At 38.6% G+C, this 23,686-nt stretch overlaps 2 protein-coding genes across 3 annotated transcripts; one reads left to right on the top strand and one right to left on the bottom strand.

Moving 5' to 3' along the window:
• Positions 1-310: 310 nt before the first annotated feature.
• Positions 311-3,530, bottom strand: LOC125233626 (DNA excision repair protein ERCC-6-like). Its single transcript, XM_048139688.1, has one exon. It carries the CDS (start codon positions 3,455-3,457, stop codon positions 452-454), a length of 3,006 nt encoding a protein of 1,001 aa, XP_047995645.1. The 5' UTR covers positions 3,458-3,530; the 3' UTR covers positions 311-451.
• A 7,650-nt stretch (positions 3,531-11,180) lies between these two features.
• Positions 11,181-22,969, top strand: LOC125233334. Of its 2 annotated transcripts, XM_048139307.1 has the most exons (10): positions 11,181-11,550; positions 12,304-12,482; positions 15,147-15,338; positions 15,742-15,878; positions 16,171-16,428; positions 17,412-17,543; positions 18,112-18,213; positions 18,663-18,832; positions 21,187-22,054; positions 22,223-22,969. In XM_048139307.1, exons 1-9 carry the CDS (start codon positions 11,381-11,383, stop codon positions 22,028-22,030), a joined length of 2,184 nt encoding a protein of 727 aa, XP_047995264.1. In that variant the 5' UTR covers positions 11,181-11,380; the 3' UTR covers positions 22,031-22,054; positions 22,223-22,969. The 2 variants fall into 2 exon arrangements, with proteins under 2 accessions (XP_047995264.1, XP_047995263.1); XM_048139306.1 differs by having other exon boundaries at positions 11,182-11,550; positions 21,187-22,969.
• The last annotated feature ends 717 nt before the right edge of the window (positions 22,970-23,686 follow it).

Below are 23,686 nucleotides of genomic sequence, written 5' to 3'. Positions count from 1 at the left end.
TCTCTTCCTTGCTCCCACTTACATGGTATCATGTGGATGACCTTGGTGCGGAGCGGTAATGTGTTAGCTGCTTGAAAAGACGGTTGGATGGACAAATTTGAAAAATGTCTTCTTAAATCTTAGCGTTAGCGGAATTATCGACGAGCCACAGCCCACAATCTATATGTAAAAGGGGCGAAGGTCTATTAGGAGTGTATCTTTGATCACATGAGTAGGGATTTTAGGAAGTAACGATTCTCTAGAACGATTCCACCATGATTCCACCTCCACCCCATAAATGTTTGCCACATTGATAAATAAAACAAAATAATCATCGTGTTACTGTATATTCAATTTGTTCTTAAATACCTAAATCGAAATCGAGCCCAATGAAGTAAATATTAAAATTTAATATAAAAAATTTACATATTCCTTAAAGGACCTAGTTATAATACTTATAATATAATAGAGATTATTTTGTAGAGAACTTTACAGCTCTAACAGCATGTCTCGCCTTTTTAGTGGCTTCTTCTTTCAATCTATGCCTCTTCTCTTTTTCAGCCAATCCTACTACCACATCATGCTGTAATGCATTCTTTACTCCAGCTTTTGCGAACAACTTGCTCAATACGTAATCGTCGTCGTTACGATTTTTTTCTTTTTCCCTCTTACTTTTCTTATTCTTGACCTTCTTAACGGCTATTAAGTTCTCTATTTCTGGTTCGGAAATATCTGGGGAATGTTTCCTTTTGCGCTTTGATCTGTGATGCTTATCAGGAATTTTGCCATCACCAGGTACAGTTTTTGGTGGGTTTGATTGATCATTAATCTTGTCATCTATCTTACTATCAGGTACAGTTTCTGATGGTATTGATGAATCTTGTAGGTGCTCAGAATCCTCACCACCACTAACAATTTCTGGTTGATCAGAATTGTTCTTACTACATGCATTTTGCATGTCGTCATCTCCATCACCAGACACTTCACCCTCCTCTAATTCAGTTTCCTTGGGATTAAGCGCTTCTTTGAGTAAATTTTCTTCATAATCCTTTTTGGAGTGCATATTTATGATATCTAACTCTGATAAAACACTGTCAAACGGAACATTTGTTACTTTATCATCAATCAAATTTATTTCGGGTGGATGAACAACAGGAGGATTTAAAAGGTGATCTCTTTTTTTCTTGTATTTTTCGCGAGGATCTTCTGCATCTTCTGTGACTTTTGGTTTAACATTACTAGCAATTTTTCTGCTTATTTCCCTGGCCCTTCTTCTCATTTCTTCTAATTTCTTTTGTGATAATGAGTTTCTACTATTTTTAGGTATTTGATTATCTGTGTCTTGTTTTTTATGATTAACATTGACCTTTGTATGTTTGAAAAGAGCTGCAGTTTCAGTATCTCCTTCACAATTTGGTTCATCAAAAGTGAAAAGGCCTTGTAATGTGCTAGTTGTTAAAACATTCTTCTGATTTGGATCTATTAGTATTTTATTGCTTAGAAAATGTTTAAATATTTGCCTTTGGTATATTTTTTCTTCAATAGTACCTCCAGATAAAAGTCTATACACAGTAACATTTCTCTGCTGGCCAATTCTCCAAGCTCTCTCTTTGGCTTGGCTGTCTGTAGCTGGATTCCAATCAGGGTCATAAATAATGACCCTATCAGCCCCTGTTAGGTTGACTCCTAAGCCTCCAACTCTTGTGGTTGACAGGAATACCAGATACTCTGGATTTTCATTGAAGGTTTTAATTAAATTTTGCCTAATACCAACACTTACTGTGCCATCCATTTTTAAGTATTTATAATCTTGATTTTGTAAATACTGTTCCAGTAAACATAGCATTGCTCTTGATTGTGAAAATATCAAGGCTCTGTGTCCTTGTTTCTGCCAAATCTTCAACAGAGAATGTACTACTGTCATTTTACCAGATCTTTTCCAAGAACCAAATGATTGTTCATCAATTTTTTCACATTCCTCTTGTGCTTCATATAGATACAAATCAGGATGGTTGCAGATTTTTCTTAATGTTGATAGAGCAACTAACACTCTGGCTCTGAGTGGATCACCATATCTGCTTTCTTTATCTAGTATACTTCTCACAGTTGAACTCATGAGATAACCCATATACAGATCTCTCTGTTCTTGGCTTAAGGCACAGAAAAGTACCTGTTCATTTTTCTCAGGCAGTTTTATATGTTCCTGGACTTCGGCTTTGGTTCTGCGCAACATGTATGGTGTGATCATATTTTTCAGAGCTTTTGCAATTTCCAATGCTGTTGCTTCTTGGAATTCAGTTGCATTGGCATAACCTCCTTGGGTTATGGGTTGAGCAAAATGTTCCATAAACGCATTGTAAGTGCCGAGAAGGCCAGGTCTCATAAAGTCAAATAATGACCACAGTTCTTGTAAACTATTCTGCATAGGTGATCCAGTAATCAGTATTTTATGAGGTGTCTGGAATTTCTTAACAAACTTACTAACTTGAGTTTCAGGATTTCTGATTTTGTGGCCTTCATCCAATATCATGTAATGCCATTTTCTAGCCATCAGGTCTTTACTGTATTTGACAACACCAGCATATGTTATAAGTAAGATGCCATGAGAATCATGCAGATCCCGAATAAGTCTGTTGTGATTTCCAGAGTGGGAGCCAGAGTGGTGGAGCACAGCAACTCTAATATAAGGGCACCAGTAGTGGAAGTGTGTCACCCACTGGTAAATAACTGTAGCTGGTGCCACTATTATGGACGGACCAAGTCCACCCCAGCTGCCTAGATGGGTCTTGGACAATCCAGCAAGGAATGCTATTATTTGTACAGTTTTTCCTAAACCCATTTCATCTCCAAGCAAACCTCCAGACTGCACCTGATGCAATTCCCACAACCACTTGACACCAATCTTTTGATATTTATACAATTGTTTCCAAATGTATATAGGCACATTAAGACCATTTTGTAGTTCATGTAATTCATCCACATCCTTGTTGCCGTCTAAAACGAAGTTAATATCTGCTGATAATAAATCTCCTTCGTAATTTCCAGAGTGAGCTGCTGTAAGGTTTTTTTTCCAAATATCTAACCTTTCACTGTAGAGTTGTGTGTCCCCGTCATCAAATATTTTCTTCAAGTTTTGTTTGGTGCGCGACGAAGTAGGGAATGCAGGGATGTTAATGTTAGGTATCTCCGCGTCTTCTTCATCTTCGCCAGAAGGTAAATATTCGCTGCCTTCATCAGAGTCTCGCGCCGCAGACGTACTAGGAGTAGGAGCATGTGATACTTCTACGTTATCTTTTGGAACATGTTTAGAATTAGAAGATTTTTTATCTACCGAAGATTTGTCCTGTTTCTTGGATATTAACTCAGCAGCCACCTTACTTTTCTCTGAGACAGAGGACTTTTTAGAATTCGTTTTTATGTCACATTTTTGTTTAGCAAGCGCCAGTTGGCTTTCGAGGTATTTATTTATATCAACCATTCTTTACATTCAACTTTGCGGTAATAAACGTAACATAACATGGTGTAACAACAACAAATTAAATTGACATGTGAAATTGTGAACGCAGTACTCTGAACGCAGTAACAAGCTAGAAGCTGTATTTTTCTAATAAAATTTATAAAATAAATTTAATATACTTAACTCAAAGAGCATTGCATCACTACGTGATATAAACTGTATCCCGTTGTCCGTTTCTTTCTGAAACTTTCTAAGATAGTGAACTATGTAACTAAATCGAAGTAATCATTTTATGATTAATGAATTTATTAAAAACATTTATAGATATAATAGATGCTTGCTCTTGTTACTTTTTTTTTCAATAGAGAGGAAAAATATATCTTGGTATTGTCAAATGACTCTCTCTACGTCGATGAGAGAATTGTACGTTCCGTTTACTTAGTTCTTATCAAGTTCTTATACTATTGATGAAAACAATTTTTAAAATTTCATACTAAGTCAAATTACACAATAGCACATTTGTATGTTATTTAGTATAATATTTTTTGATAATTTTATATATATTTGAATTATATATATTTAAATCAAGGGCGGTATATAAAAGAGTTTATACATACGTAGATCGAAGCATGTCGAATGACAGGACCGAATTGACAGATCTAAAGTAGAAATAGTACTTTATTCAGAACATCAGCTGTGATTCGTTGTTTGTGGGGAATCGTGTAGGCTTGTGCCGTTTCGTTCGTTGATCGGAGCGCTCCGATCTCGTTCAATCGCTCCCACGAACTAGTTCGCTCTTTTAGGTCTTTTGCTCATTTAGTTCAGCCAGACCAGCGACCACTGCGGTCGGAAAGATCAGAACGAATGGGACCGAATAGTGTCAAAATGATACGAATAGTCCAGAGATAGTAACATCAAATACTATGTAAACTCTACGAGTTAATACGTGCAGCTCGGTGCCAAAGTTGGCAACAGGCACACTAGCGCTCCTAGCGGCATGAGTTGATCAAAATAGTTTAGTTTCATACAGCATAAAATTAAAAAAATTACAAATTCTTATTTTTTTGTTTTATTCCGTCTAAAAATGTTAAAGTAGATCAAGTAATAGCATTTTCTATTTTAATTTACTCAAATAAAAGTCTGAACAACTACTTTGATCAACTCGAACCGCTAGATGGCGCTAGTAAAATTGTTGCCGCTCAATTGTATGGGAAACGTCAGAAGCTGCAAGCAAATACTATGTAAACTCTACGAGTTAATACGTGCAGCTTGGTGCCAAAGTTGGCAACATGCACACTAGCGCTCCTAGCGGCATGAGTTGATCGAAATAGTTTAGTTTCATACAGTATAACATTAAAAAAAGTCACATATTCTTATTTTTTTGTTTTATTCCGTCTAAAAATGTTAAAGTAGATCAAGTAATAGCATTTTCTATTTTAATTTACTAAAATAAAAGTCTGAACAACTACTTTGATCAACTCGTACCGCTAGATGGCGCTAGTAAAATTGTTGCCGTTCCAATGTATGGGAAACGTCAGAAGCTGCACGTATTAACTCTAGAGTTTATATAGTATTTGCTGCAAGTATTATAGTATATAGTATTTGGTAACATTCCGGGCCGAAAGGTTGTAAGTAAACGAAGTTCAATATGAAAACTTGACGTTTTTTGTTGCTCTGCTAAGTAGCTCTCGCTCTCGGTCGGCGCAGCACACACTCGTTCTCGATTCTCGATCCAAACCGCTCGCGCTCGCCGATCCTATACTGAACTAAATGAGCAAAGACCGATTCACAGAGCATGGAAAGATTCAGTTCATTGATGGGATTTTATTCCTAAAGCTAGGAACACACTACGCGGACGTCCGTCGTGAATCGACCGCGGACGGGAATCTGGACAATGGAAATAGACATAACCGTGCAAACTATCGGTCGACGGACGCGGACGTGGCCTTGAGCGCATGGACGTCCGATCGAAATCTGGCTCGCTGGATCTTTTGTTCCGTGCACACTGATAGGTCGCGGTCGCGGTCGTTTTACGACGGACGTCCGCGTAGTGTGTTCCTAGCTTTACGACGGACGTCCACGTAGTGTGTTCCGAGCTTAACAGTTCATAGTTCGTGAACGACACAAGCCTAGAATCGAAAAAAGCGCGGGAAACGTGAAACGCGGCGGTTGTGTGTTTTGGTTTCTTGTATATTTTAATTTAATTTCATTAGGATTAGGATCAGTAAAGTGATCGTTTGTATATATTTTGTATATAAGCCTATGTAAATATTATTTTTTTGTATATATATTAACATCATCCACGAATATTAGGTAAGTTTTGTAAATTTTTATGATGGCGGAGGGCGACCCTCCCGACCCGGGAGGAGAAAACCTTCACATCGCATTGAATGTAGATGTAGAATCAAGTATGGATACGGATGCATCCGTCAATAAAAATGAGCTGAAAAGAAAAGTACACAGGAGTAAAAGGTGCAAGGATTGCAATAAAAAAAGGAAACGTAATGCTATTGGGGAATACATTTGCGAGTGTGAAAATGTTCAAAAGACTCAATCTCATTCTATTCCTAATTCTGGTACACACATCACAAATAATGTAGTTACTGAAATAGAAAAACCGAAGGTTGGCAGAAATTTATTTTCGGCGGCTGATGTTGCACCGTTCACGGTGCACGTCCAATTAAAACAAACGGATCCTAATTCGTCCCTGCATCCGGTGTCCTTTGGTAGGTTCCTAGTAAAAAATGCCTTTAAAAATGTGATAAATGGTAGCGTAAAACGAATTGGCAGAACAAGAATATCCATGGCTTTCTCAAATCATATTGATGCCAATCTATTTGTTACCAATCCTAATCTCGAGAAAGATAACCTAACCGCGTATATACCGTCATTTTCGGTAACTCGCATGGGCCTGGTGCGAGGTATGCCATCACAGTGGTCGGAGGAGGAGATAATGTCAAACATTTCTGTGCCTACTGGGTGTGGAAAAGTACTAAAAGTTCGGCGTTTGAATCACAGAGTGACAGTTAGTGGGTCCGTGTCCTGGCAACCCTCTGAAACAGTTGTTGTAACTTTTGATGGCCAAACTCTACCAAAACGAGTATTTTCTTGTTACAACTCACTACCCGTTGAACTGTATATTTTTCCCACAATTCAGTGTTACAATTGTACTAAATTTGGTCATACAAAAACACACTGCAGATCAAAACCAAAATGCTTTAGGTGCGGTCAATTGCATGCCGGTCATACCTGTTCAGTGGAGGAGGAAGATGCCATTTGCTGCCTCTGCAATGGTTTTCACTTCGCCACTAACAGAGCTTGCCCTGAGCATAATAGACAGAAGGAAATCAAAATAACTATGGCCAATAACTGTATTTCTTATGGTGAAGCTGTAAAACTACATCCAGCAGCCTCAAAATCCTTTGCCGATGTCCTTCTTACTCAATCTCAGCCAAAATCACAGTCTCAGTCAATAGTACATCACAGTGTTCCTAATACAGCCCCAGGTACAAGTAGTACAAACATACAGTCACATAGTTATAAAAAGACAACTTTTGTGAAACCCCGTACAATCAGAAAACATACTACAGGTTATGATGTTGCAGCTCATAACGCCTTAGTAAAAGAATATGCTCTCCCGTCTCCTCAAAATGGCTGTGCTTTACAGCAAGATGCCCACAAAGAAAACTCAGTAGCTGATGAAATACAAACTTTAATTCGTCATTTATCTCAGCCTAATATAATAATACCGTCCCACGTTGCCCCCATGCTTGAAGAACTTGTTTTAACAATTAAAAATAATGGCCAAAATAATTCAGTGGAATTGCAGAAGCATAGTAAATAAAAAGCAAGATTTAATTCATTTATTAAACAAATTTCAACCTTTTGTTTTTGCCTTATCTGAGACATGGCTGAAGCCTGGAGCTCTTCTTAGAGTTACGGGATATTCATGCCTCAGAGAGGACCGTCCTGGCGGATGGGGCGGAGTGGCCCTACTCGTCAGGAATTCTATATCATTTTCACCTTATCATCTTCCATCCCACAGTGACGATTTTTCAATCGTTGCTGCCATTGTAAATAACATTTGTATCATTTCTGTATATATTCCTCCAAATTCATCATCATCCATTTTTCTTGAGTTAGAACAAATAATTTCTTCTCTTCCTAGGCCCATATTGATATTAGGCGACTTTAACTCACATCACCCAGTTTGGGGTAGTTCAACATCTAACCATAGTGGTAATCGCCTCATACATATCTTAGATGATCAGAATCTTTGTGTTTTAAACAATGGCTCTCCAACCCGTCGATCAGCACCTACAGAGTCAATTAGTGCTATAGACCTGTCGATTAGTTCAGTTGATCTTGCGTCTTCTCTCACTTGGCACACTTTGGAATCAACATATGGGAGTGACCACTACCCTATCATTGTTACATTTCCATCTTCTATTCCACCATCTCCAAGGCCTAGTCCTAGGCTTAAGTATAATTTAACGAATGTAGATTGGACACTTTTTAAATCCCGCGTAGAGAAGAAATTGTTGTGTTTACCCACCATTGATGATAGTAATGTAGTTAGTTGCTCAGTTGCTTTAGCTCAGACAATGTCTGAAGTAGCAGATGAAACATTTCCGGTTAAAAACAGTGCATCTGGTAAAATACCTTCTCCGCCTTGGTGGGATGATGATTGTTCTCAAGCAATCAGAAACCGCAAGGAGGCTGAAAAGAAATATTGTAATATAATGACAAATGAAAATTTTGAAAATTACACACAAGTAGCTCGAGAGACAAAAAAACTTTTGCGAAGGAAAAGTTTGAGGGCTGGAAACGATTCTGTTTATCTCTTAGTCCGAGCGTTAAACCATCCATAGTATGGAATAATATAAAAAATTTAGACATGCCTTCAATGAGTCATCTAGACAAATTCTTCCTTCTAACCTTGCTACTCAGTTCATGGACAAATTGGCCCCGGCATCTGTTCCTGAAGAATATGTATTCCACCCTGCTGCTTTTTCTTTCGAGTCTAACCATTATACTACATTTGATGGACCTTTTAAAATGGAGGAGTTAAAAGGTGTAATAAGTGGTTTAAAAGATACTTCACCTGGGGAAGATGGTGTTCCTTATTCCTTCTTAGCAAATGCCAGTGAAGGTATTCTTGCTTACTATCTTAACATAGTAAATACTGTCATTCAGTCTGGTAAAATCCCTGATTCTTGGAGATCTCAGATAGTAATTCCTATTTTAAAGCCCACCAAACCAGCTTCAGATGTTTCTTCTTACCGTCCAATTGCCCTCTCCTCAGTATTTGCTAAAATAGCAGAACATTTAGTTAAAAATAGATTAGAGTATTTTGTAGAACATAACCAGTTACTTTCTAACAGTCAGTTTGGATTCCGAAAAGGCAGATCTACTTATGACAGCTTGAGTATTTTAGTATCAGACATTAGATTAGCATTTTCTAAAAATGAGTCTGTAGTAGCTGCTTTTCTTGACATAAGTGCAGCTTACGATAATGTCTTAGTCTCAGTGTTACAAGCAAAACTCCATAAATTGAATATACCGATTATGTTAACCAATTTCATAATAAACCTCTTATCAGAAAGGTCCATTAGCCTTCTCATAGATGACAATAATAAGATTTCCCGTCTAGTGTGGAGAGGGCTTCCACAAGGATCAGTATTAAGTCCCTTATTATATAATATCTATACATTTGACTTAGAACCTTCTTTAAATGGTACTGTTAGAGTTTTGCAATATGCTGATGATTTATTATTATACTCACCAAACCTTTCTATTGAAAATGCCAGTAGATCCATTTCTTGTTCTTTGGGCTTATTGAAGTCATGGTTAGATTCAAATGGTTTAGAACTCTCAGTTCCTAAAAGCGTAGTAGTTTTATTTACAAGAAAAATGTTTCCGCCTCCGATTAATGTTCAATTTAATGACCGCTCTATTTCCATTAAAGATAAAACCAAGTTTCTAGGCATTATTTTAGACAGTAAATTAACAGGTCTTCCACATTGTGATTACATAATTTCTAAATGTGAGAAAAATATGAATATCCTTAAGTGTGTTTCAGGTGTTTGGTGGGGTTCACACCCTTTTTGCATGAAACTCATGTACAATGCCTTGATACGAAGTATTCTAGATTATGGGACATTTTTGTTAGAGCCAGGATATGTAGCCGGCTTTCAAAAACTAGATCGTATCCAATCTAAAGCACTGAGATTGATCTGTGGTGCTATGAAATCAAGTCCTATTAACGCAATGCAAGTTGAGTGTGTTGAGCCTCCACTGCATTTACGACGCCAATATCTCTCTGATAGATTTCTTTTCCGCTGCTCCCAATTCTCAAATCATCAACTATGGTGTATCTTGTCCAAACTCCTGCTTCAAATTTCAACTTCCAACTATTGGAAACACAAGAGTCTTCCATGTTTAATTAAAAGTTTCCAGAAATTTAAATCTATTTCAGCTCCCACTTTTAACTCTTCCACTCTTCCCATTTTCCAGCATAAATATGAAACTCTGTCATTTGTTCCTTCAGTTCTTCTTGATATTGGTGTCTCCAAGAATGATATAGAACAAAATCAACATTTCCTTCAATTCATTGATACAGATGGCTTGGACGCTCATCACATATACACAGATGCCTCCAAGATATCTGACAAGGGTTGTGTTGGCATCGGTGTACTTCACACCCAATCTAACATATATCAAAAAATAAAATTGCCTCCAGAATCCTCTGTGTTCAGTGGTGAGTGTTTAGGAATCCTTAAAGCAATAGAGTTCATCATAATAATGCGTCTCAATAAAACTATAATTTTCTCGGACTCTCTAAGTTCAATTCAGGCAATAGCCAAATTCCCATTTAAATGCAAATCTCACAACCCAATCATTTACCAAATCCGTAACCTTCTGTTAAAATGTCACGACCAAGGGTTCACAGTTTCCATTGCTTGGATCCCTGGACACAGGGGGATCAGGGGCAATGAAAAAGTAGATGTTTTAGCCAAGGACGCTATTCGTTGTGGGGACATGTTTCCATATAAGAATGTTGCTCAAGACCTGTTGGCACTCCCACAATTATTTTTACGAAAGGAATGGATAAAGTTATGGACATCTGGTGCGGGTGCAGCTGCATCACATTACCGCAGCATTCAAAAATCAGTTCCTGCCAAACCTTGGTTCTCTAAAATCTCACTACCAAAACCTGCTACTAGTATGTTGATTAGAATGAGATTGGGTCACGTTTGTACTCCGGAACACCTTAAACTACTAGGACGCGTGAACAGCTCTGCGTGTATTTGTGGAGCTGATCCCGCTGATCTAAATCATATTTTCTTTTCATGTAACCTATATGACCGTACCATGTTGATGAATCAACTGTCAGATTTAAAAGTTCCATTTCCCACTTCTATTACATCATTACTTCTCATTTCTGATTCTTCCCCATATGTATTTAAATCATTATATTCATTTATTTCTAGCCATAATATCAAACTTTAACATAATATGTCACCTTTTCCTGATCCTATCCCCAAAATTCCGTATTTCCCGTTTATTTAATAATCCTTTAATTCCGTTCCCCCGTTTTACTCGGCTGGCTGAATGCGCCAGGAGCGCGATGCCATAAAAAAAAAAAAAAAAAAAAAAAAAAAAAGCCTAGAATCGAATCCCAAGGAATAAGCAATTTTGTATGCATCTTTGTCTAACCTCATGAAATCTCAATAAGCTATCCTGTTGCCAATACTTATATAGACATAATTATTATTTCCTATTCGTTTTGTATTCATTTGAATTGCATTGCATCATAATTAGAATTGTTTTTGATTGATCAATAAGGTACTATTATTCAAGCTACTAACTTCTGGCAAACTTATGAGGTTGAAGAATATAGGTGTAACTTATTCTAGTGAATCTAGTGTATACTAAGTGAACATGGGAGACATGGAAGTAGAATGTTCTACTGCGCAAATCGACGTGATTTTCGAGGCCCATGAGAATGCTCCATTTGGGATCGAAACAGCGGATGAGGCTCCTGTGCTGCTCTCACCGGTGCAAATACAGCAAGAATACTTTGAGAATCTGCCTGATTGTGACTGGGTCAAGTAAGTACATGTTGACCCTTGACCGCTAAGAACATTCTTGTATTTCATTTGGTCTTAGAAGCAGTAGCAAAAGCATCATCAGCTGATGTCCAAATTCTTGATTGGTGAAACTCTTGATAGACATGTTAACTAGCTATAGTGGTGTTTCAAAGTTTTAATATCAGATCAAATAAAGATGTTATTTAGTCTTCGGCTTTTTCATAAAGTCTTGTTAACCATAGTTTTACTAAGACTCCAAAGTCCAAAGTGATCGAAACAAATCCAAAGTGTACTTAGCCAAGTTTGAATATTTGATATGAATTATATTTCAGTCTCATTATAAGTAGTATGTGCCTTCACCTTGAAATAATTGTGTTAAGACCAACTTGTGTTGGTTCTGGTTTGTTGGAAAACAAAGCAATGCAAGTTTTTAACACAGTCTAAAAATATAGAAAAAAATGCACATGTATTTGCTTTGTGTTTTTGTTAAAAACTACCTAAGCTGTATTACAAACTCTGCCCAAAGTACTTGTTTTATATTGCATGCTAAGCCGCGGTCCCAGATTTGAATCCCGGTTAGGGCATTTATTTGTGTGATGAGCACAGATATTTGTTCCTGAGTCATGGATGTTTTCTATGTATATAAGTAATTATATAAGTATTATGTATATCGTTGTCTGAGTACCTGCAACACAAGCCTTCTTGAGCTTACTTTGGGACTCAGTCAATCTGTGTAAGAATGTTGTATAATATTTATTTATTTGTTATTTACAGATATGAACGGCACAACAGAAACTATTTACTCCAAAACATGGCATTTGCATTATTTGGTAGTCCGAGCTCGGAAGGCGAGCTTAGCGAAGTGAGAAATGAAGGTGATCTCCATCTTGAGGGCTACACAACCCGACAAAAGGAACAGGTGATGAGAGTCTATGAGAAGGTGTGTGAACAAAGTAAGTATTCAATGAATTACTTAGACATAATATATGCTGTGATCGACTTGTGCTGCACTAGGTTGTTCCCTTAGTATTAAGTTTGTAAGGTTCTGACGGAAGATCAGCGTATGCGTAGCGGCTTCTGTAGCATGTATGCTGAGTCAGCACCTATTCTATACCACAACGCACATTCCACAACTAATACTTCACTTAAAATAATAAGTGTGCTAATTATTGTATAATGTTAAGCCTTTTTTTAGTATTTTGTGTTGCATAGCATGTAAGTTCATGGTTGAATAAAGAATTTATCTATCTATCTTTTCTAAATCTTAGAGCCAAGTTTTTTAGTATGGTGTAGAGTAATGATCTTCATAAAGAATTTGTACAGTAGGCCTAGCACATGATGGCCGTGAGAGTAAGTCGCCTCGAGGTAGACTACCTGTCCTTATGTCATTAATACAGTTAGAAGAAGACGTGTCATCTATCTCACGGCGACATACTCTCGCGGCCATCAAGTGCTACGCCTACAGATGTGAGAGCAAAGTAATGGTTTTTTTTTAATGTTGACCCAAAAAACGATCGATTTCCAGTCAGGTGGTTGAATATGCCACATGTATCTTTATCTTCATCTTTATTTGTTTTAATAAGATACAAGTATCAAGCAAAATTGTATGCAGTAAAATAAACAGCCTAAATCATGCATAACATATAATTTGATTCCATCCATAGTATTACTTCATGTAAGTTAATATATCGTCACTACAAATCTCGTATCTCACGCTGCTCCTCAAAGTTAAAACGCAGTAAGTCTATATGCATTCCATACATACTTACTACAATTTTCTTTTCATTGACAGACGAAGATACAAGTTTTTTTAAAAATAGTGACGATATATAATTAACAGTGCAGAGCTCCTAACTTTATTATAGATATTTTAAAATTACTCCACTGCTGAAGTTTATCCAATGTAATTAAATATATTGTAGGTAGAAATCACTCAAGTATATTTAAAATATCAAGAATTAGATAAGATAGTGTTAAAACCTAACAGGATTTGTTTTATACAAGCATATCTAAATTGATTGTCTATATTCAGTGATACAGTAAGTATTAGCAAGGACGATTTATATAGGATTTACAATCTTCATAATAAGAATCGTACCTCCATTTTTTACCGCCACCTATTAAATACTACCATAACTCCACTGATGATGCCACCAAATTATTCTTTTTTAAAATGTGAATTGATCACGTCAATACACATTTTGATCATGATAAATAAAGAAGCATGTCATTTGTTCTTATTAAAAATAAAAACACGAAAAATATTTGGGGAAAATATGATTTTGGCCATTTCGAGGCAGCGAAACAGCGCTATCTAGTTTTAAGCCTAAAAGGCCCATTTCAGGGGTATGCTTTTTTGCATGGGCATGGTCTCTCCCGGTATTATATCGTCCTTGGTATTAGCATACATATTTTAGAAACTTAGCAGTAAGTTTCATGGTATATTTTCGAATCTAATGATAATTGAATTAAGGTTAATTTCAGGCCCGGTAGCCGAAAGGCTTTTCTGCTATGCGAAACGCCACCGAAACGCTGCAGAAATGTAGTCTAGCTCTGTCGCGCCAATACGCAAGAGCGATAGAGATAGAAAGACATATTATCTTGAGCGTTTGTGCATTCGGCTATGCAGTCTAGTTTGTTTTTAGGGTTCCGTAGTCAACTAGGAACCCTTATAGTTTCGCCATGTCTGTCTGTCCGTCCGTCCGTCCGTCCGTCCGTCCGTCCGTCCGTCCGTCCGTCCGTGTATAATCTCAGTAACCGTTAGCACTAGAAAGCTGAAATTTGGTACCAATATGTATATCAATCACGCCAACAAAGTGCAAAAATAAAAAATGGAAAAAATGTTTTATTAGGGTACCCCCCCTACATGTAAAGTGGGGGCTGATATTTTTTTTCATTCCAACCCCAACGTGTGATATATTGTTGGATAGGTATTTAAAAATGAATAAGGGTTTACTAAGATCGTTTTTTGATAATATTAATATTTTCGGAAATAATCGCTCCTAAAGGAAAAAAAAGTGCGTCCCCCCCTCTAACTTTTGAACCATATATTTAAAAAATATGAAAAAATCACAAAAGTAGAACTTTATAAAGACTTTCTAGGAAAATTGTTTTGAACTTGATAGGTTCAGTAGTTTTTGAGAAAAATACGGAAAACTACGGAACCCTACACTGAGCGTGGCCCGACACGCTCTTGGCCGGTTTTTTATTTACTGTGTTAATAAAACTGAGCGACATAGGCAGAACTGTTTACTTATATAGGTAGATGATAACCATGTTAAGATGTTGATTGATTATATGTTACTTGTGAGCTTGTGACTCAGGGCTAGGCTGTTTATAAACTACTTACTAAATTAAAATAAAGGCCATAATTGCCTGATAGAGAACAGGCAGTAATCATTCAATTTGGGAAATGTTAATTTGAACCCCATACAAAAAAAAATAGACAAGTTTTCGAATTTTTACAAAAGAAAGATTTGCAATTTTAGAAACTTCCTAATGGCATTTTTTACCTACATTGGTAGTGCTGTCAGCATAACACAAATAGGTATTTCATCTGACAACTAGCTATTTAAGGTTTCTTATCAATACCTATGTCAAGAATTATCTTTTTTCAGGCAAATACACTGAAAATGATGAAGATGTGATGATATCAGTGCTCCTAGTAGTGTGTGCCAGACCAAAACCATTGAAGTTCTACCAGATTACACCAAGAAACCACTGGTTAGATCTGCATCAGCGGACTGACAGCGAGATATGGTGCACAGCCGTGTTTCGAGTTAGGAAATGTATACCACAAACTGTTGGGGGTATGTTACATATTTTTAATACCTCTGCATTTTTAATTTTCTCCTAAATTTTGTTTTTAAATAAGACATCGAACACAAAAAAGAAGAAACCTACCGCGAGAACGCGATGTCTGGCAAAAAAGAGTAGTAATTATAAAGGGGCAACTTTGTAGTGTAATCCCTTTCAAACTAATGTGGTAATATGTGTGGACGGCACTACAATGCTGCCACATTTTAATTTCTATCTTATTTTGAAGGCTGTAGAAAAGAAGTACAATAGTTAACTAAAGAAAAACATCATACATATTAACTGGTCATTCCTCTGTTTTAGTGTCTAGATCAGAACCATCAAAATTGTTATACAAATTTGTATACGAACTTTATGATTATATATAATTATATGTTTATTAATTTTCTTTCCCAGCGAAGTCCTGTAAAGTATTTATTGATGAAGACGCCCGAGTATACCAAGACTGGGAATCTTACTTACTCAACAACACACAACCCAAATGTGTACTTATAGTGCCTGAAAATGGAGAATATGATGGGACCATTATTGAGGTAAGTTTTCATAGGAATCCCTCACACAGACTTATAGCAAAATTATAATCTAGACCACACCACACATTACGATCATGTTTGTGTGTATATCTTAATTATAATTTAGCCATGAACGCTAATATCTCTGTAGCAAAATCGAAACTTGAAATCGATTCTCTATTTCGTAGTCAACTGTTCGTAAATCTAGTTTTTCATGTCACTTTATTTTAGTCTCGGATTTCCATTTCAAAGTAGGTCTGTACTGGCTTCTATGGGCACAGTGTTATAAAATAAAAATGATTTACTGTTCCAGGGAGGCGACAGAACATTCGCAGTAAAACTCACAGTAGCACCATCCCCCACACTGGGCGTCAAAGCGCAAGTTCTCAGTACAGTCGATACAGCGAGCACAGTAGCTTCGATCGGCGCAATAGGCGTGCTCGGAGTGGCCGCGTTCACACCTGTGGCGCCGGTTGTACTGGCCGGGGCTGCAGTGGCAACGGTGTCGACTTGTTTGTACGGGCTTGTGAGATCGTCGCTGCATTTACACGATCGGAGTTCACATGAACAGGTAAGTCTTTATAATTATCAATAAACAGTGAATACGATAGATAGCATTGAACTCACATTCTTTTCCCACTCTGCCATCCTGACATTGATTGCGTCCCTGCGTATTTCCTAAAGAGTCAAGCCAAGTGTCTCGATCGGTGGATACAGTGAGCACAGTAGCTTCGATCGGCGCAATAGGCGTCCTCGTTGTAGCCGCGTTCACACCTGTGGCGCCGGTTGTACTGGCCGGAGCTGCGGTGGCAACAGTTTCAACGTGTCTGCATGGGCTTGTGAAATCGTCGTTGCATCTTCACGATCGGAGTTCACATGAACAGGTATGTTATGTTAAGCACGTTATGTGATGTGATAACCAATAGATGGCGTAGAGCGCAATTAGACTTTCTCGACTCGGCCATCCTTAGGGTCTTCCCAATCGGATCGGAATCTACTTTCGCCGACCAAAATCGCTCATTACTATGAACAAGCGTACGGCTGCGTAACTAACGAGCGATTTGTGGTCGGCTAGAGCCGATTCCGCGTCGATAGGTTTGGGGAATCATTTACATTGTTTGCGTCTGGGTGTTTTTTTTTTCCAAAAAACTCTAGACAAATGTCACGCTTACTGGATACAGTAAGCACGTTAATTTCTATCGGCCCTACAGGCATGCTCGGTTTAAATCCGCACCTTTGAAAAACGCTTATCAAATGCTCCATTCTAAGAATTATAGAAGTTATAGTCATATTCCAAAGGGTCAAGGTCAAAAGTAACATGAGTCACGATTTTATGACATGTTCAACTTATTCACGACGCAAGTTCAAGTGATAATCTATCTCTAAATAAGTATTACTTTCCCGATATATGCATACATCCTTTCATTTGCAGCTGTAGTTCAAATAAACAATCAATTAAGTCGAGACTCACGTGACTTTTACGTGGATTCGCCCCAAACTATATTGCCTTTGGGTTATCAAATGCTCCATTAACATGCCTGTTTATGATTTCAGACGATCAGTCCCACGGACGCCGAGGCCCGCGGCAGCTGGCTAAACATTGCTGCATCGAGCGTAGGCCTGGCCGCAGGTGCTGCTTCTAACCTGCTGGCGCGCTCGGCTGCCGCGGGAACTAACATGACTAAGGTAAATATTACTTGATCGCGTAAACAGATCAGCTTTATCTCGAGTTCGACAGTCTGTTTAGCCCTTTGAAAGCTAGAGTCAGACAGGTAAAATATTCTTCTTTTTTGCATTTTGTCACGGCTCATTAGAACCTATATTCCTCTTTGGCAACTTATTCCAGGATGAGGAGTAGAATACGCCATCTGGCAGTAGCTTTTGTACAAAAAGTAGTGGTTTTTACAAAAACTACTGCCAGATGGCATATTCTACTTTCAACCCAGAAGGCAAACTAGCCCTATTAGGATTAGTTCGGTTTTGCTCAGGATGTTTTCACCGAAAAGCGACTGGCAAATATCAAACGATATTTCTTACAAGTTTCGAAAATTATTGATACGAGCCAGGGCTTGAACGAGCCGGGGCGCGACCAGCGCTTCGGCTATGCTGGCCTTTTAGTATAGGCTTATCTCTAAACAAGTCTATTATATTTCTCACCATCACTTGGACTCCGTTGTAAAATTTATTTTGGTTCAAATTTCTTGTATTTTGAACATCTATCTTTAAGGGTTTAAGTTGCTTTTGTTGTTTTTAGACCGGACAAGCTCTGGCCGTGTCTGTGGAGGTACTTCGTCACGCGAACCTGGTGACTGGCGGCGCGGGCGTCGTCAACAGTCTCGTTCATATTATACTTAAAGTAAGTCACATAACACGTAATATTTACTAGATTTGACTAATTATAAAAGGTGTAAGTTATAACAGAAAAGAAAAAGGTTTCAGGATTTTTAAATGCCATAATTACATGGATATTTCGTCAGTTCCACTACATGAAATCTACTGCGAGTATTATTAAATCAGGCGCGAGTCCATACATCTTGCGCAATTTTAAGTATGAACTTGCGCGCGACAGCGCAAGTTGTGCTAAACCGCTTGTTTGTTACTTTTCCGCGTTTACGCCTCTGGACGGATTTTGATGAAAGTTAGTCTACTGATAGTTTGAGGCCCTTAACGGATACCAATGAAAAGCAATCTGATTTTGATTAACACGGATTTTCACAAAGTAACGCCTGATCTCATCGATTATAGGATGCCAATATTTTTCAGATGTAGGTATTTAAGTGCTAAAGTAATAATTTTATGCAACAGTACCGTCACGGCGAGCAGCCAACGAAACTGGAGCTGTTCCAGTTCACCGCAGCAACCCTGTTCTTCTGCCACGCCGTCATATCCAACAAGACTGCCCAGAGCATCATAGAAGACGCCCAGGCTAAGGCCATCAACGAATACCGGTCCACACTCAGGAGTAATCGACACAGGTAAGAGATACCTTTTATCAAAGAGAATCGAGTATTATAGAGGGTTACTGTCAAAGTAAAATGTGTAATCACAGTCCACAGACTGCCATCTCTCGAGTCTCGACACAGGCTTAAAACTTTTGAACCTCAGTTTTGACAATTCGGCTCATATTGTTAGCTTGATATGTGTTAAAATTAAGTTAAAATGTCAAATATTAATATTAGCGCCATCTAGCCGAGCGTTCCCTAAAGGTGTAACGCCATCTAGGCCACGGTACCTTTTTCTCTATGGCTTTGAGGTACGTTTTTAGGGTTCCGTAGTCAACTAGGAACCCTTATAGTTTCGCCATGTCTGTCTGTCCGTCCGTCCGTCCGTCCGCGGATAATCTCAGTAACTGTAAGCACTAGAAAGCTTGGTACATTTGGTAAATTTGGTACCAATATGTATATCAATGACGCCAACAAAGTGCAAAAATAAAAAGTGAAAAAATGTTTTATTACGGTACCCCCCCTACATGTACCTAAAGTGGTGGCAGAATTTTTTTTTCATTCCAACCCCAACGTGTTATATATTTATTTATATTTATTTATTTAAACTTTATTGCACAAATTATCAATAAAAAGTACAAATGGATATATTGTTGGATAGGTATTTTAAAATAAATAAGGGTTTACAAAGATCGTTTTTTGATAATATTAATATTTTAGGAAATAATCGCTCCTAAAGTAAAAAAAAGTGCGTCCCCCCCCTCTAACTTTTCAACCATATGTTTAAAAAATATGAAAAAAATCACAAAAGTAGAACTTTATAAAGACTTTCGAGGAAAATTGTTTTGAACTTGATAGGTTCAGTAGTTTTTGAGAAAAATACGGAAAACTACGGAACCCTACACTGAGCGTGGCCCGACACGCTCTTGGCCGGTTTTTTTCTTAGACTTTGTCCGTCTATTAGGTTTTATTCATTTTTCATAATTTTCCAAGAATGGCACTATACGATAATGCGTTAGCTGACGCGTGTAAGGCTACTTGTGCGTAAATTGCTGCTTTCCTATCACAAATATGCTTCATGTGCAATAAGGAAGTTTTCAACAGAAATTGGACCTTATTGCCGATGAAGAATAATCAAATGCCCTTTAAGCATGAAACACTTTACAGATGTAGTGCGAAAAGGGTTTCCTTTGGAAACGTTCGTATTTCTCATGCTAGTTCAGTCAATGTCAGTACATCTTGTACTGAGACTGACTGAAATAGCATGACACGTTCGTACGTTTCCGTAACAATTCGAAGGCATAATTATTTTTAAAAACCGGGACTTAATCGCGTATAACTACATATTAAACTGACCTCCAACGTAGAAAAGTAACAGTAGAAAAGTGCGTGAAGCCATTGAAATCAAAAAACATCGCAATTTCAATCGGGACGAAGGTTTTAGGATCTCATCCACATGGAATCCTGTCATTAATAAGTGTAAGCCGAAAATAATATCGACAGTCGTTAAATCGAATATCGTCAGTGTTGTATGTCGACAGAGTAACATCCCTAGTGCGCAAACAGTTCAAGTTGATAATCAAAACCAAGTGCGGGTAGTTCGAAAAACTCGCGCGGCTGTCAGAAGGTGTTGATGTCATTTCAAGCCAGTCTTCTCCGAGACCACGGGGACAACGCCGTCCTTGAAACGTTGGAGGTCAGTTTAATATGTAGTTATACGCGATTAAGTCCCGGTTTTTAAAAATAATTATGTGTAATAAAATAATCGTGAAAGTTTAAATCAGTGTAATACGAAGGCAACTCTTTACGCACTACATCTGTAGCGAATAACGTAACCGTGGATGTGAACTAATTATCAATTGAGCAGCGTTTTAAAATACGAAAGATATGATTGCAATGGCGGGGTGATGTTTTGATTTTTAGTTATTTCGCGGTATTGAAATCTGCAAGTCATGTCCTAAGGTGACCCCAGTTATTGGGATATTCGCAAACTGTCAAATTGTATGGGTTGTCATGGAAACACACTTGTAATACAAGGCTTGTACCTTTCGAGAAACGGGCCCCTGCCGGCGTATCATGCTGCCAATTTTATCACTTATCCACGTGAATAAGACATCTGTCACTCTCACACTGACATACTTGCTAAAGCGTGACGGATGCTTTATCCACGTGGATAAGTGATAAAATTGGCAGCATGATACGCCGGCTGGTCTCTTGTAAAGATTTATCATTAAGAAAATAAATTAAAAAGATGTTTCTAAATTTAGGTGAGTACTTGAGTAGGCTCATTTGATATCATTTTAAACTCATCCATTACCATTATTTACAAAAATTTTATAAATATCCGTTAGTACGACAAAATCCTTTCATTTACTTACATGTTACAGGAAAATCTTTGACAAGCTGAGCGCCGAATCCCGCCGAGTGGCCGGCACCGTCCAAGGCAACACAGAAGTGATCCGCGGCATCCAAAGCATCGGCGACAAGGACCAGTACTTCGCCTCCGTCCTCAAGATCAACAAGGACATCAACACGCACAGGCTCCGCATATCCATGACCGCCGACGGACAGGTCAACCTCAACGCGCAACACAAGTTCAACCCGGCGGACCTTAGCATGCTCGACCCTAACGGTAGAAGCCAGCTATTCACCTCCCTAGGCCCTGACACTTTACAAGCCCAAAACGCTCCTACCAAACTATCTACACCAATCGCACCAACCAGAGGCTATCTTGACACACAAGAAGAAGAAAACAACTTATTAGTTGGTATACATCCAGGCGAAGTCCTACGCATCGGCACTTACTTGGTACGAATCAGCGCTTCAGGCACCCAAAATATAGCGAAACTCTTAGAGGATCTAAGCCAGGAGATTTACGCGAATTTTATGACTGTAGTTTTCAACATTCTTTCTAATCTCTTACCCAGTGATATAGCAAGGCTCAGACTGTTAAGTCCTGATGAAGATTTGGTCATGCAAATCGTAAATTTCGTCTTCAACTATATGAAACATAAGAGGCCTTTGGGTGAGCCGTGTGCGGAAAACGACAACGGCATCATTTATGTTTTGAAAGAGTTCTTCCAAGAAGGCAAGGTGCGGCAGGATATTATTCTCATGCTGAAGGACCGCCTGATGACTTGGGTCGAAGAAGAGATTGACGCTAGAGCACTGAGGTTCCCGAATAAGAGACAGATCATTTGTGACCTCTGTCAAGGTGTTCGGTTTGCGTAAACCGTAGATGTAGTTGTAGGCACGCCAGGCCCCGTAGCCGAATGGCATTTCTCCGACGCCAAACGAAAACGAAACGCCGCGCCAGTTAGTCGGGCTCTGTCGCGCCAATGTGCAAGAGCGATAGAGACAGATATCTACTAGCGTTTCGTTTCGTGAGCGTTTCGTGAGCGTTTGTGCCATTCGGCTACGCACCCTGGCCGGAAACAGGCGGGCTGTCGATCGCAAGGTGCGTTCGTTCAGCCAGCGGCAGCAATGTGCGGAGACCGTAGGTTTTGCCAAGAGCAGATGTGATGCTTTCATACTTTTTGATTTGTGATTATCCAGTTTATAATCAAAGTAGGTAATTAGTGGTAATTAGGACTCGCGATCAAAGTAGGTAGACCGACGAATCAAAGTAGGTAATTAAGACGCGCAAGGGACGTCGCCTGGCGCGCCCCAGGCGACGCGTCGCTTGTCGCGCGCCGCGCCGCCTGGGGCGCGTCTTACGTCTTTCCTATACAAAATGTACTGAGGAGACGTTTTGTAAACTACATTCAGGCGGCGTGGCGCTGACGTCCGTTCCGCGTCGGCGGACATGCGTCTCTTGAGTGTGGACGGTCCCTAAGTGTTTTATGTTGTCCATCGCTGTCGATAATACATCTGTCATACTCTTACTAAATTTAATCTACTAATGTTAATATGTAAATATCGGTAATTGGCATAAATGCTGCAGAAGAACTACCTACTCATTTACACGTAGTTGGAATCAAGCACAACGTTCGACTAAGTTAATTCTGCACCTTTGTAGCGATAAAGTGTGAGAATGCCCTTGCAAACATCGCATTTTTATAGGAATTTTACTTTTACGGTGATACGAGTATGTAACCCTCAACAAATCGCCAATACCTTGTTAGTGCGTTTTCACATTATCCGGTCCGATATCGGAAGTAGGAAGGATTTACATACATACATACATACAATCACGCCTGTGTCCCATGAAAGGGGTAGGCAGAGCACATGAAACTACTCAAGTTTCAGTGCCACTCTTGGCAAATAAGGGGTTGAAAGAAAACGAAATTGTGACATTGCAGTGACAGGTTGCGAGCCTCTCGTCTACGCCACAATTTAACCCATATCCCACAGTCGCCTTCTACGACACCCACGGGGAGAAAGGGGGTGGTGAAATTCTTAACCCGTCACCACACGGGTAACGGACCAACGGGGTAGGAAGGATTTCAAAGGAAAAAAATCAAAGATGGCGGTAAATATATGGGATATCGGTTCGACATCCGATATCGGATCGGATAATGTGAAAACGCACTTAGCATGAAGAGTATTTATATAACAGAGTGCGTCCATTCACGTCTTTGGCGTTCAAAGTGTTAAAGTCTGACGCTTACCAATCGCTGCAGTCAGATTAGACTGAAGCTGGTTTTAACCCTTAAATGCATAGTGATGTATATATGCATCATCTATTTTTGACTCTGATGACAGCATGTCAAAATTCAAATTTGAATAAATCTTTGTCAAGGTCATGCATTTAAGCATTCCCTATCAGTTACAAAGTTAAATATCAATGTCAATCTATTTTGCATTGTAGTATGCAATTTTGCTATTAAATGTTTGACTTACGTCATTGCACCCATGCATCCATTTGTACGTGTTTTGATAACAACG

Source organism: Leguminivora glycinivorella, chromosome 14, assembly GCF_023078275.1.
Source record: "Leguminivora glycinivorella isolate SPB_JAAS2020 chromosome 14, LegGlyc_1.1, whole genome shotgun sequence".
Lineage (NCBI taxonomy): Eukaryota > Metazoa > Arthropoda > Insecta > Lepidoptera > Tortricidae > Leguminivora > Leguminivora glycinivorella.
This window is presented reverse-complemented; position numbering and strand designations above follow the sequence as displayed.

Bases quoted from the DNA above. Each gene is read 5' to 3' on its own strand.
- LOC125233334 (XM_048139307.1), top strand. From the start codon at position 11,381: ATGGGAGACATGGAAGTAGAATGTTCTACTGCGCAAATCGACGTGATT. The intron at 15,879-16,170 runs GTAAGTTTTCAT...TTACTGTTCCAG, and splicing joins ATGATGGGACCATTATTGAG to GGAGGCGACAGAACATTCGC. The intron at 18,214-18,662 runs GTAAGTCACATA...TTTATGCAACAG, and splicing joins TCGTTCATATTATACTTAAA to TACCGTCACGGCGAGCAGCC.
- LOC125233626 (XM_048139688.1), bottom strand. From the start codon at position 3,457: ATGGTTGATATAAATAAATACCTCGAAAGCCAACTGGCGCTTGCTAAA.